We start from the raw sequence: 14,426 nt of genomic DNA on the forward strand, positions 1-14,426 counted from the left end.
GTCAGCTCAGTGTGAGGTTGTATCTTTCCTACTTGAAGACATTCCCACGGATATTTTTCTTATTGCAGGGCTGACCCTACAAAGTGATTTAGGTCTGCTGAATTTGTCTGCAAAGTTAGTGAGAAACTAAGCCAGAGGTGTCCGTGTTATCATAACACAGGGCAGGATGGGCTGATCCAAGGTGGAGTTAAATCCTCTCTTATGATTCTTAACATAAACCACAGTATTTTGCCCTTATGATGTTATGGTGCAAGCTGGAGCACTAACTTGCCAAAAGCTTTAAAACAAAGGGGCTAAGGGGTCATTAACTGAAGACATCCCCTTTCCTCACAAAACACAAATCGGTGATTTCCCTCTTCAATGATGCTGCTCTAAGCGCAAGCAATGGGGAAATCACATACAAAACACCTCCTTACATCCCTGTTCAGAGATGTTGAAAAACTGTAGAAAGTAAAAGTAATTGCTTGCAGACAGACAGACTTCTCTCATTCACAAGAGAAATTATTTAGCTCTTAAAAAGAGAAACATAAGCTTCATAAATGGTACAGAGGAGAAGATCACACATGCTGCATAGTTCCAAATCCTCTTTTGCCACAAAACTCTGTTTTTTCCACGTATTGTATGAAAATGAAGAAATCATTGCTTACCTGAGGTCCAATAAGACCATTGATTCCTGGGAATCCTGGTTCTCCCTTTTTACCCTGCATGTTCAACAGAGGAGAACATATTAGAGAGCAGACCAAATGCTGCTATTGATTTTCCGAAGTCTGTTACCCCCAAACTGGTAAATCAACGTAATGTGAGTACACAGAACACAAAATCTAGAAATGAAGACAGCAGACACGATTTGGAAATGAAATTCCAGCAGTCTTTGATGGTCCTGTATCTTCCAAATTGTGACAATAATCCTAAAGTTGAGGGTTGTTCTCATGCACATCATGGCATCTCCTACACTCTGCAATCCCACCTGGCTTCTCCCTACAGACAGGTAAGGAAGTCGTGGTGCCGAGATGCAGCCAAGGGAGGTGACAAATGTAGACATGGGCTGAGAGGTAAAGCAGTGTCCCTTTGGTTCCCTGCACTGCTCCATGCATTAAGATATAAAATAATTAAGAACTTTGGTGCATGGTTGAATAGAAAAGATTCACACTCTCTAGGATGGGAAACAGGAATCTGTGAGGCAATTGTAAGTAAGGGTGCCATTAGCACCAAGGGGCAGAGCTCACTGACTTCTCAGCAAGTAAAAATTATCCCTTCAGGGGAACCAGGGAACTTCACTGGTGCAAGGGAAGGACAAGCCAAGACCTGGAGTACACCCTTGCACCAAGGTCACCTGTATGGATTGCTGCAGCATCTCTGTCCCCATGGGTTTGACCTCAAATAATTCAAAAGGAAAAAATCCTACACAAGAAAAATGAGGAAGAAAGGATGGAGAAAGCACTGGAGTTAAGGCAGAGGTTGGATTTGTTTCTCAACCAAACAGGTGACATGCTGTGTTACTTTAGGCAAGTCACATATTTTATAAAACTGATCTATTCTTCCCTCATGTGTAACAGACACTGAATCATTAATATTTCTGAGGCTGTTAGTAATATAGTAGGAGGGTACAAGAAGAGTCATGCAAATATCTGAGAAACAGATTTTTTTCTCCCTCATTTCTCCTTCCCATCCAGACTGATTTTCTTTTTAGAAGGAAAATATAATTAAAGAAGTTTCATGTCCCTGATAATGTGAATGGTCATACAGATGCTTAAGATTCATATATAAAATTTTCCTTTTTCTTCATTGAAATAAGTGCAGAAACATCTATGAACAACAAGCTTTCTGCTGACTTAAATGAATGAAAAATCTAAACCATCAAAAACAAAACAAGTTTTCATCGTATTTTCCTCAGTTGTGACTGAGATTTATTAGCTGGTGTGTCAGAATCAGTCATTTTACTTGTTCTTCTCATAAAAAAATCCCCAACAACCCTCCACTTCAAAACAATGAAAATCAGCGGTCATATACAAAAGAATTTTAGAAGAATATTAAAGGAGTGATTATAGGGTCCTCAGATATCAGAAGGAATTTGTAATCATTTCCAGGACTCAATACCAATAAAAATTTGAATTATATATTCCAGCACACCCACTATTCATAAATGTTCCTTCTACTTTTCCAACATCCATCATTTCTTTTCTTGTCAAAGCCAACAAGAGCCCATTTTTAATCTGAAGGACTCATCGCCACATGATTTAACAAATGTTTTCTAGTTAAAGATGATCATTTTGCCCACTGCCAAGGTGACTATGCAAAGGACACTGTTAAAAAACTCAAATAAATAAATAATCTTATGAATAAAGCACACAGGATGTGGTGTGTGGGGCCAGACATGGGAGATGAGCCACCTCCAGCTTCCTATCCATGTGGGAGCTACACGTCAAGGTGGCTACTTCCAGAGTTACAACATTGAAGCCAGAACAGAGAATCACCGAATCATGGAATCACAGTCAGGCTGGAAGGGACCACAGTGGGTCATCTGGTCAAACCTCCCTGCTCCAGCAGGGTCATCCCAGGGCACAGGCACAGAATTGTGTCCAGACAGTTCTGGAATATCTCCAGTGAGGGAGACTCCACAGCCTTTCTGGACAATCCGTTCAGCACTCAGTCACTGCACAGGAAAGAAGTGCTGCCTTGTGTTCAGGTGGAACTTCTTGTGCATCAGTTCCTGCCCGTTCTTCTTGTCCCATTGCTGGGCACCAGGAGCAGAGCCTGGTCCATGCTCTGAGCCCTCCCTGCAGACACTGACAGACAGGGATGAGGTCCCCTCTCAGCCATCACTTCTCCAGGCTGAACAGGCCCAGCTCCCTCAGCTTTTCCTCGTAAGAGAGATGCTGGGGTTTATCTCTGAGGCTTGGTCCCAGGAACAGAGGTAGATTTGTTACCAGGCACATAGGTGTACCCTGAACCCAGGAGTTCCCAGTTTTAGTTTTATTATTATTATTATTATTATTATTACTTATCTTCCTGACTTACTTGGAGTAGGACATTCAATAAATGCTACTATATTATAAATACATTTCCATTAATTTTCTTTTCATAAGATTATTCTTACTACCCTATGAGAATGCTGTATTATTTTTTGCTATGTATTGATTGTACCTTGTATCTTGGAAAGATTTTATCAACACAACTTTATAAAACTAAGCTGCAGTCCAGCACAACAAACTCAAAATGGTCTCGATAGCTCCTACTTCATGCCTGTGTGGGAAGTACTGCTGTAGGATAAATGTTTTCTCTTGGTCTCTTTCTGAGATTTCAATCACTTGAATGAATTTGTAACATTTAAAAAAGAGGCAAATTCTTGAAATCCAAGTTACTGAGTACACTTCAGAAGAACCCTATGTTTAGTCTGTACTGGCCACAGATCTGTGTGCTTTCCAGGAGCATGTCATATGTCTGCACCTTTTGCGTCTATTAAGAAAAAAAAATTGGTTTTATTTCCAACAAATATTTCAGATCAGGTATAAAGACTTAAGAGCAGAACCAAAGCACTTCAGTTCTCTTCATTTTGACAGAAGAAAAAGGACAGGAAGAGGAAAAACAACCACAAAACCACCACAAAAGTGAAACCAGGCTCTCAGATTTCTCCTTCTTCAGGCAGTTTTAATAAATTGAGGACAGTATTGTCTGTCACTCAAAGGTCTTACAGGTCACATGAGAACAGCAAAGCATTTTTTTTCACACGGTGTGCTCCTAATGTGAGGGTATCGTTGTCAAAATACAGACCTCCAGTGCCAGGAACTTCTGACTAGTAAAATGAACACAACCCAGTTGCTTGGTTCAGGATGAAATTGTTACCTCCTGCCCCCAGACAGGATCTGTGGAGATCCACCAAGCCCAGGACTTTGATTCATCTCATGTATTCAGTCATTGAATAATGGCCTTTAATTAAAAAATATATCTATTCATCTAAGATGCCTGGTGACTAATAAAGACCTTTAGGAGAAGTCTAACTAGCTAGACACAACAGAGTCTAGGGAAAAATTCAAAGACAGAACAGATCAAATGACATCTATAGTCAAATGATCATTAACAGGAGCATTTTCCGTCCTGTTGCAGATCCTGACAGATCACTGTCCTTTACCCAGCTAATATGCTCTATTAATCTTATTCAAGAACCAACGTTTCACAGCAGGCTTTAAAACCAGGGTAATTCCTAACTTACCAACTTTTGAGTAAAGCACTGCAGAGCTATTTTCTAAAGTGATATTTTCTAAGGACTGAGAAATTACAAGAAAGTAAGTAAATGCCCTTTTCCACTGAGGCATTGACTAAAGGCTGCATGCACTATCTTCCCAAGGAGAAGATTCCTAAAAGTCAGGCTTACAGCTAAATTTAATAGCATGCAATCCGATGGACAGTCTCTAGAAAACCTCTTAGCAAGGTGTGTATTTCTTCCCTGTACTGTTGTTTGCTCATCACCCTCCTATGCTCACAGGTTCTCACACAGGCTGATAACAGCACTGGTGCTGACTCAAAGCACTGCAGGCAAACTCCATGTTCTCCTTTAAGGAGTGAGCTATCATCAAGTCTCTGTGATTACTTAAAAAAGTACTGAAATAGCAGTACTGAGACCCAAGTGACTGCCTCCAAAAAGGCTAAGCAGGTATCTCACTTCCACTCCTATTTGTTGACTCCCTTGAGGGCAGAGAGACCCTGCAGAAAGACCTTGAAAAATGGACTGGGCAATCACCAACTGTACCAAGTTCCACAAGGGCAAGGGCCAGATTCTGCACCTGGGATGGGGAAACAGTGGATGTATGAACAGACTGGGGAATGAGAGGCTGGAAAGCAGCTGTGGGAAGGACCTGGGGGTCCTGGTCAATGGAAAGCTGAATATGGGTCAGCAGTAGCCTGGCAGCCAGGAGGGACAACCCTGTCCTGGGGGGCATCAGACACAGCATCACCAGCCAGGCAAGAGAGGGGATTGTTCCACTCTGCTCTGCACTGGGACAGCCTCACCTCGAGTCGTGGGGGCAGTTTTGGGTGCCACAATATAAGAGAGATATAAAGCAATTAGAGAGTGTCCAAAGGAGGGCAAAGAGAATGGCTGAGGAGGAGTGGCTGAGGACCTTTGGTCTGTTCTGCCTGGAGGAGACGGAGGGGTGACCTCACTGCAGTTACAACTTCCTTGAGAGAGGAATAGGAGGGGCAGGTACAGATCTCTTCTCTCAGGTGATAGTGACAGGACTTGAGGTAACAGCATAAAGCTGAATTGGGGAGGGTTTAGGTTGGATATCAGGAAAAAGTTTTTCACCCAGAGTGTGGCTGAGCACTGGAACAGGCTCCCCTGGGAAGTGGTCACAGGACCAAGCCTGACAGAGTTCAAGAAGTGTTTGGACAGTGCTCTCAGGAACATGGTGGGATTCTTGGGGTGTCCTGTGCAGAGCCAGGAGTTGGACCCAATGATTCTTGTGGGTCCTTTCCAAATCAGGATATTGTATGAGTCTATGTTGTCCAGTGAAATGTTCTTCATAAGAACAGGTTGAAGCAAGGAAAGGCAGGTTCAGAGTATGAGTGTAATAACATCAGCCCCAGTATGAAATTTACCTTTTAGTAGTACTCAAATATTTGAGACATAATTCCATGTCAGAGAAAATCCAACATTTTTTCTTACACAGGAAAACTAAGCTCCTGGCAGAGAATGGTACACCAGCTACCACTTTTGGGAACCCTCTTTTTGAGTACAGACCAAACAGAAAAGAAAACAAAAAGGACTGCAAGAATCTTTACACTCATTTGACTTCCAGGACAACAAAATTTCTCTGGAATTTCAAACAGACTCCATTTGTAGTGGTTCTGCACACTCAGTCATATCAAGAATCCCCTTGGCAGTAAGGAGAGCACATAGCAAGAAAGAACCTGCCCTGCATTCAACCTGTCGACTCCAAGAGGTACTGAAAGTTCCTGCACCATAAATAAGGAGTATAGGAAAGGATCTGGGCCTCAGGATTCTTATATAAGTAGAAAAGTACATGTAAGGTGGGTGAAAGTAGCAAACCTTATTGAACAAAGCTGTCCTGAGCCTTTTGAGACTCAGATTAAATAAAAAAGCAACTCACCCTTTGACCTGGCAAACCAGGGACTCCAGGCTTGCCTTCCAGACCAGGATGTCCCTTTAAAAATGAAAAGATTTAGAAAGTTAACAGAATAAGAAAAACTAGTGAACTATATAACAATTTCCTATCTGTTTTGTGCTACCATTACTGCATGGGTACCCAGACAACTCTTACCTGATAATTATGTTGTCCTGTGAGCAGAAGAGAATGAGTAAACAAGATAGAGAAAAGTGACAATGCCCTGATTAAATACAGAGCACACAACTATATTTAAATTACATTATTCAAACCAGATTTACCTAAGTAACACATCTTCATAATGCCATCAGTTTTACAAAAGCCAATCAACAGTGAAACACAACAAGCAATTCAAAAGAGAAGAAACACGGAGTGTTTGCAAATGAGGCAGCAGTGACAGTCTGAACTGAGACATCCTGCAGAGCTGGGTCATAAAATATAACTAGAAAAGGCTACAATTTAAGTCAGAAGTAAGAATGTGGGCATGTACAAACTTTCAAAAATTGTGTTGAAATATAAACACACATACCCAATTCCTAGTTTTCATCCACAAAATATTTCAGCCATGACCTTGTGGCATAATGCCAACCCCTTTGACTGCAACTATTCCCTGACCTTCATGACGTGACAGCTCAAAAGTTATCAGTCAGTGCCTCTCTGAGATGTGCTGAATGCCCATACAGCTCTTCAGGACATTGGAAACAGAAAGCCAATCAGGTTCTGCATGACAACAGCCTTGAGGCAAAGTCTGCCCATGTCCTGGTTGTCACCTCCCTGTGTTCAGACAGGCCGTCCACAGCACAACACCTCCTCTCAGCAATGAAGAAAACTGCAGGCTGTGGGCACTGTTTAAATATTTTATAGCCTGAATAATGTATAAGACTTTCATATGCCTCACTCCAGCCTGAGTTTCAGCTTCTGAAATTGCAAGCAGTGAGAGAAACAACTTACTGGAGGTCCAGGAAGTCCAGGCTGGCCTTGTGGTCCTCGTGGCCCAGGCTTTCCCTACAGGAATGTTTGGGGTTTTTTTTTAAAAAGTGTTAAAGTATCTTTACAAAAATGTGCATGGGCACATTAGACATGTTGTCTGTCTTTACAGGACCTATACCACCCCCTTCCCCACAAGTCCTGAAGAACCAATGCAAAGACCAGCTGGTTTTCTCCTTAATCTCTGGCTACTCGAATTATCAGCACTCACTAGACTGCAGAAAGAATGATCCACCCACACTCAGCAGGCACTTATCCATATCTGGCTCTCTGATTTTCAAAGGTCCGAAACATTGGGATATCCTGGATATTCCACTACAATACTCTGTGTTGGGGTTTGGTGGTGGAGAAGAGCAATTTTTGCATAAGCAGCTTCCACCAGCATTTCCCCCAAGCCTGCAGAGCAGTGAAGGGCTTTAAATCATCATTTATATGATGTATTCCATTACATTAAGTAACAGCTAAATGCAAATTGCACATCTACCAACACAAAATCAAAATTTAAATATATATATATTTTTATACCTAGGACTAACAGACTGACACAATGGATATGTCCCCCCGATTTGAGTGCCCGGGTTCAGAGAGAAACTAGGCATAAAAATCAAATACAGTTTAACATTAATGTTAACACATTGCTGTCCTTAAATAATTGCATAGCTGACTCCACAATTTGTACTTCTCATTCATGTAAGATTCACTGCATATGAGAAGGACATTGCTCTTTTTCTTTTCTTGGTTATTTTCTCCACTGTGAACAGGAAAATTTATTTCTTGATGGCCTGATAATGCTTCCATCCACCTTCCCTTTAAAGTACCATTCTAAAGAGAAATCTAACCTAACAGGCAACAGAATTACATTAAAATATCCTTGCAATGAAAGAAGAGATATTGAGTCTCTCTTACTTCCTCTCCTTTTAGGCCTTCAGTATGCACCTGCAATAGAAATGCAGAGTCATAAAGGATGGAAAGAGTAAATACAAGGCAGAAATAGAAGGCCAAATATGGGCCCCCACAGGGTATTTTTCTCCCCTTGAGGTTCCTTCAAGTTTCATGATAACTCCTACAGCTCCTCAAATCCTGTTGCATGCTGGGGGATGCTTTCTATTTAAAGAGCTCAGACTGACACAAGGTTTGCTCACACAGTTACCTGTGAAGTGATTTGGGTGGCTGTATAAACAGTACGAACTTAATTCATTATCTCATCATATAAACAAGTTAGTAAATTCCCCAGATCTTGTTTTATTCTAAATTACAAAGTTCTATTGAAGGCAGAAGGCATCACATAACAAGCAGACTGGCTTGGGATATGCCCCACCTGTTAGGCTCGTTTTCAGATGTTATACACATCTTTCAAAATTTCTTGGTAACTACTGTCCCATCATTAATATTACATTTAAGCAGGACAACAAAATGTTCTTACCCAAATAGGGTGTTTTTTCATAGTTTTCTTTTTCTAATTCCTTTACTTTCTACCACATTCTGAGTAAGGGAATTGCCTGCTGACTTCCCCATGATTACCAGGGAGCCTCTCATTCTTGTCTTTAGTTGAAGAGTACTGTTTCCTATTTTAATCCTATTTTTTTGGAAAGTAAAAGGGATACACCCTAACTGATTTGTTACCTGCCTGTACTGAACTCAGTTCTAGACATCTCCTCTGCATACTTAGTGGTAAATCTTTCTCCATTCACTTGGAGATGACCTCTTCATACAGACACTACTAGTCTCTGGACATGCTTACATCCCAACCAGAGATGTCTCTGGCGTCAGTGAAGGCACTGCTGAATGTAGAGGGATTCCTTGTGGAAGAGGGGCATATGATACCCCTGGAAAGACTGGACAACCCAGGGTTGCTGAGGAAAAACCCCTGAACAGGCCCCTGGCTGCAAGCAAGCCTGGAAAGCACCTGGCTGCAGGCAGCCCTGAAAGTCCTTGGCAAGTTATACACTGGTCGTCTCCCCCGCTGATTAGAGGCTGTCTAGATGGACTGGGTGTGAATCTTTGCAAAAGTAGATATAAGTCAGCATAGCTGAACAATAAAGGGAGAACGATGCTCAAATCGTATCGGTGTATGCGTCGTTACTCTGGCCAGCTCTCCAGACTCGGTCCCTAAAGCTGAAGGCAGAGGGATGCACAAAGGATGTTAATTTAGTGCCATGGGAAAGATAAACCCCACTCTTCTGTTTTCTCTGTTTAATTTTTTCATCAGTGCTTTCCTGATTTCAGCACATCAAGTCCTAGCTGTCTTACATTCCACCAGGACTATTTCAGATATAAGCCAAGGAAAGATCATTCCCTCTAATCAGAAACTGCCTTTTTCTTCTCCTGCCCCAACTCTCTCAGTCTGTGTCAAAGACACTCAGCTACTCAATACTGAAATTTCATTTGCGTTTATAACTTTCACAGGCTCTGTGTACCAAAGGCCACTTGGAATCAACTGTCAGAAACCACACAGTCTCCTGTCACAGTATTGCTCTGTTTGATGCACTTGATGCAATGCTTTCATTGCCTAAAGTCCTGATCTTCACACTTCACAATCCCCCAAAATTGTGGCAGAGCATCTCCTCATTGGAACCTGTCACATGTCTTCTTCAAAGGTCTTCACTTTTTAAAACTTCTTTAAAAAAAAGAGCAAACCAAAAGTATTTAAGAACAATCTCTCAGTGAGATCCTCCCACCCTGCACTTCAACTTTCTCTTCTCATGCAACAGTGCCTACAAAGTTTGGGAAATCTAAAAAAAAATTCTTACTAAAGTGCCAGGCAATCCTGGAAGTCCTGGTTCACCCTGCAAGAAAACATAAAAGAAATGAAAAAACACACAGAGAACACAACATGGCATAATATATGACACAGTGCAAAACAAAATCAACATCCTGAGCATGTTTTCCAACTGTTGTTGTACATTCTTATTTTCAATACGATCCCATAATTAATAGATCTGGACACACAACCTCAATTAACTCTGTTTGCTCTGCTCTGCAGATGAATGCATACAGGAACTGGTTGTAGTCTGTATTACTGTGATGATTTTACATTAATTTTAATGACATTCAGTGACTTAAAATGAATGATGCACTTGGATGCACAATAGCATCAGATTTGGGCTTCAAAAAGTCTTGTATTTGCTCTGTACACTTACCACATAAACAAACTGCTTGATGTGTAAATCCCTAACAGACCCCCAACAAGATGGATATTTAGGAGGTCAAAATGCTTTTGTTCATTAGTGACCAAAATAACTTTGCAAAAAAAGTGAAAAATGGTACCATTTTCCCCAAGTCATTTTATAGAGCGAATCATGCCATAGTGTTTGCAGGACACTAGGATGCTATACCCTCTTTCCATGATTTATTGCCATCTAGGCTATCAATTTGTTCCAGTTCATTTTTCTTCAGTGATGTCCATCATTTATTATGCTTTAAGACTGTTTATACAGAAGGTATATCCTTTACTTTAGGCACAGACTGGTGTTTAATTTATCACATAGCTTCCTTCCACACTATTTATTCATTACTCATGTAGGTCTCTGAATGACCCAGCATATTTTTCACATTTCTTTCTCTTAAGTTCAATTACTATGTGTTATTTATTCAGAGCTTCATAGAATGGTTTTGGTTTGAAGGGACCTTGACGACCGAATCACTGAAACATTAAGGTTGGAAAGACCTCCAAGGTCATTGAGTCCAGCCTTTGACTGAACACCACCACAGCAACAAGACCACAGCACTGAGTGCCACGTCCAGTAGTTCCTTGAACATCTCCAGGGATGGTGACTGTACCATGTCCCTAGGCAGAACCTTCCAATGCCTGACAAACCTTTCAGTGAACAAATTACTCCTGATGTCCAACCTGAATGTTCCCTGGCATAGTTTGAGGTCATTTTCTCTTGTCCTGTTGCTGGTTGCCTGCAAGTAGAGACAGATCCCAACCCAGCGACAACCACTTGCCAGGGAGTTGTAAAGGGCAGTAAGGTCCCCCCTGAGCCTCCTTTTCTCCAGAATAAATACACCCAGCTCCCGAAGACACTCTTCATAGGACTTACACTCTAGATCCTTCATCAACTGCACTGCCCTTCTCTGGAAATGCTCTGGCACCTCAATCTCTTTCTTGTCATGAGGAGCCCAGAACCAAATGCAGAACTTCTCCCCAGTGCCCAGCACAGAGGGAAAATCACCACCCTGGTCCTGCTGGCCACACTATTGCTGACACAGAAGGCCAGGAGGCCACCGGCCTCCTCGCCCAGCTGGGCACATGCAGGCTCACATTTGGCTGCTGTCAGCCAGCACCTCCCGGGCCTTTCCTGCTGGGCAGCTTTCCAGCCACTCTGCCCCCAGCCTGGAGCACTGCAGGGCCTTGTTGGGACACGAGGGCAGGACCCAGGCCTTGCTCTTCTTGAATCTCATCCTGCTGGTCTCACACCATCCAGCCAGCCTGTCCACATCCCCCTGCAGAGCCTTCCTACCCTGCAGGGCATCGACACCCCCACCCACCTTGGTATCATCACAAATTTACTACTGAGGGTACACTCGATGCCCTTGGCCACATCAGCAGGAAAGAAACTGAAAAGGACTGGGCCCAGGGGACACCACTACTGACCGGACGCCAACTGGATGTGACACCATTCCCCAACTCCCTGAGCCCAGCCATCTCAACAGTTCTTAAGCCAGCAGAGTGCACCTGCCCAAGCCCTGGGCTGACGGCTTTTCCAGGACTGTGCTGTGGGAGACGGAGTCAAAGGCTTTGCTCAAGTCCAGGGAGACTCCATCCACTGCTTTTCCCTCAGCCTTGAGGTGTGTCACACATTTATCAAAGGACAACACATTGCTCAGGCAGGACCTGCCTTTCCTAAACCCACGCTGGCTGGGTCTGATCCCTCGGTTCCCCTCTATGGGCCGTGCGATCCCACTGACGACAATCTGCTCCAGAGCCCTGCCGGGCCCCGAGGTCAGGCTGACAGGCCTGCAGTTCCCCTCGTGCTCCCTCCGGCCCTTCTTGGGCATGGGTGTCACACTGTCTGCCCCTCCCCAGGCAAAGCCCTGCCGGGATGGGGCGCCGGCAGGAGCTTGCCCGCTGCCTGCCCAGCCCCTGGCACGCAGTGGCCCTTCTCCCCCCGCTGGCATGGCCACTGTCCCGCGGCCCCCGGCCCCACGGCGATGGCTCTCCATCGTCAAGACGGCCCGGCGGGCTCTGCGCCGGCTCTTCTCTTTCAGCTGCCTCAGTAGGCAGCTGGAGGAGTGAGCCCCACTGCCAGCACCAGGACGATCCCCAAGGATGACTGCTCACGCTGAGGCAACCACCTGCCAAAGGTAGGTCCTGCTGCCAGCCCCAGCCCGACACGCCCAAGACAAAAGAAAGGCATCCTGGGCAGGGAGAGCCGGCTGAGGATGGATTACAGCACTGCCTTGTAGAATTGCACAGAAGGTGGCAGAGGGGACAGCTGGATGAAGTGCTATGAACTCAAGGCTGATGACTACTCCAGGAAGAGAATAGAAGTAATTGCTTCCCATCTCTGCATTCTTGGATAAGGGTCACTTACTTAATCCAGAGGAGATAAAGAAATACAGAACTGGCCATGCCTTTCCACTCAGGCCAAAGAGCTATGTCAGAAATACCAAAACCATAACATCATCTCTAACAGAGAGGGAAACATAATGCTTCCCTGAATACTCTACGACTCTGTAAAATAACAAGGTCAAAATTGCTGCTGAGAGCAGTGAATAATTATTTTGCAGGTAGGAGGCTCAGAGTCATTTTGTTGTCACTTTCTGAGTCAATTCTACATCTCCTGGGTCAGAAAAACAGCTTCTACACAAGCATATTGACATCTCTACCCACATTTCTTAGATGAGAAGTATTTTTTGACCCAAACTACAGTATTTCTTTCTACTCCCACTATGAGCATTAAACTAAGAGCAGAGGAATCAGACACAACACTCACACCCATTTCAGACTGAAGCCATGTCAGAAAAGTGAAACATTTAAATGTATCTAAACTTCTGTTATACACAAATGAAATAAATACCAGTCCAACAGCCCTGACTTCCAGCACTGAGGGCCCAAAGAAGAATTAACAAATGTGTTTCTAAATCCACTCTGTGCATCCCATTCCAACTCACCTTTTCTCCTTTGGTCCCACTAGCACCAGGGGGGCCGGGGCTGCCAGGAGGGCCCTATAAAGAGGTAAAATTGAGAGAAAACTCTTTGTTTCTAAAGTGCAGGAGAAACATAAGGCTGCAGGTATTGGCAGCACAAACAGTGATATCCTATTGCAGTGGGGAGGAACTAATAGAACACATGAGGCTACTTTGACTCTGCTGTACAGAGAGGAAAAAGAATAACAATGGAGATGCCACAGCAACCACAATAACACCAATCCAATTTCAGCTGGTTCAGAAGAATTGCAGTTCAGTGAGTAAATCAGTGTCAAACACAAAATTTAGTATAAAATGCAGGCACGAAGATTTACCCCCTTCTAAGTGTCTAGACATGAAAAAGGAAGAAATGCTTCAGATAACTAAACTTCTGCAACAGGGTTTCACTTGGAGAAATTGTTCCTTTGAAGTAGTAAACAAACAAGATTCATCTTCATGTCCCTCTGCAATTTCCTACTTCATCTATGTTTGCTGCAAGTATAAACCAGTTCCTTATCCTTTTGTAACACTGAAAAACATGTCCATCTTACAAGGATAGTGATAAACACTAACTAGATACATACTTCTTGGTACAAAGTAAGCTGTGACTGAAGGATAGAACAGGATGCAGATGCTGCACCCCGGAGGCTTCAGGCTCAAGGGTGGCAATGATTAGCTTCATGGCTTTTGGCAAATAACTTACGGCCTCTGCTTCTCACTCTGTTCTTTGCTATTTAGACCAGAAGGTCCTTGGAAGGAAAGGATGCCTCTCATTAAGTATCATTCTCTGGGTAATGAAAACAGTCTTGCAGAATCTACAGATAGCGGTTTTAGACAAAGCATTGTGTGTCTGATCAGCAGAAATGTACTGATCTTCTAGGCCATTTTCTGTTTTCTTTTTGTTTTAAAAATGTAAATAGTTCCAAGCCTTTTTTATTGCAAACAAACCCAATATATTAAATCCAGTTCTCTTCCTTTCCTGTTGTGGGCTTAAACAACTGAATTTTTATGAGTGCTTTCTTATGTATTTAATGAAAATTAAGACAAACATTTAACTTATCACGTTTAAAGGACTGGCATTTCCTGTAAGTGTATATTGCATTCTAGTTTAATTCTAAAACCAAACAAACAAAAAAATAAAATGGTGCCATCAAAGATCCTCAGAATAGGGACATGTTTGGGTAC

General features: G+C 43.0%; 1 protein-coding gene across 7 annotated transcripts in view; it reads right to left on the reverse strand.

Annotated features, from left to right (window-relative positions):
- COL22A1 (collagen type XXII alpha 1 chain) overlaps nt 1–14,426 on the reverse strand; it is a 227,291-nt gene that overhangs the window by 81,212 nt on the left and 131,653 nt on the right. For all 7 annotated transcript variants that reach the window (XR_005601553.1, XR_005601552.1, XR_005601554.1 and 4 more), the window contains exons 19-24: nt 13,227–13,280; nt 9,860–9,895; nt 8,016–8,045; nt 7,074–7,127; nt 6,108–6,161; nt 648–701 (exon numbers count right to left, since the gene is read on the reverse strand). Coding sequence is in view for 4 of the 7 variants with exons in the window: in XM_039549899.1 (XP_039405833.1) it covers nt 648–701; nt 6,108–6,161; nt 7,074–7,127; nt 8,016–8,045; nt 9,860–9,895; nt 13,227–13,280 (282 nt within the window). In the remaining 3 variants the exon portion in view is untranslated. The remainder of the gene's footprint in view (nt 1–647; nt 702–6,107; nt 6,162–7,073; nt 7,128–8,015; nt 8,046–9,859; nt 9,896–13,226; nt 13,281–14,426) is intronic.

Source organism: Corvus cornix, chromosome 2 (genome assembly GCF_000738735.6).
Source record: "Corvus cornix cornix isolate S_Up_H32 chromosome 2, ASM73873v5, whole genome shotgun sequence".
In the NCBI taxonomy this organism is placed as follows: Eukaryota; Metazoa; Chordata; class Aves; order Passeriformes; family Corvidae; genus Corvus; species Corvus cornix.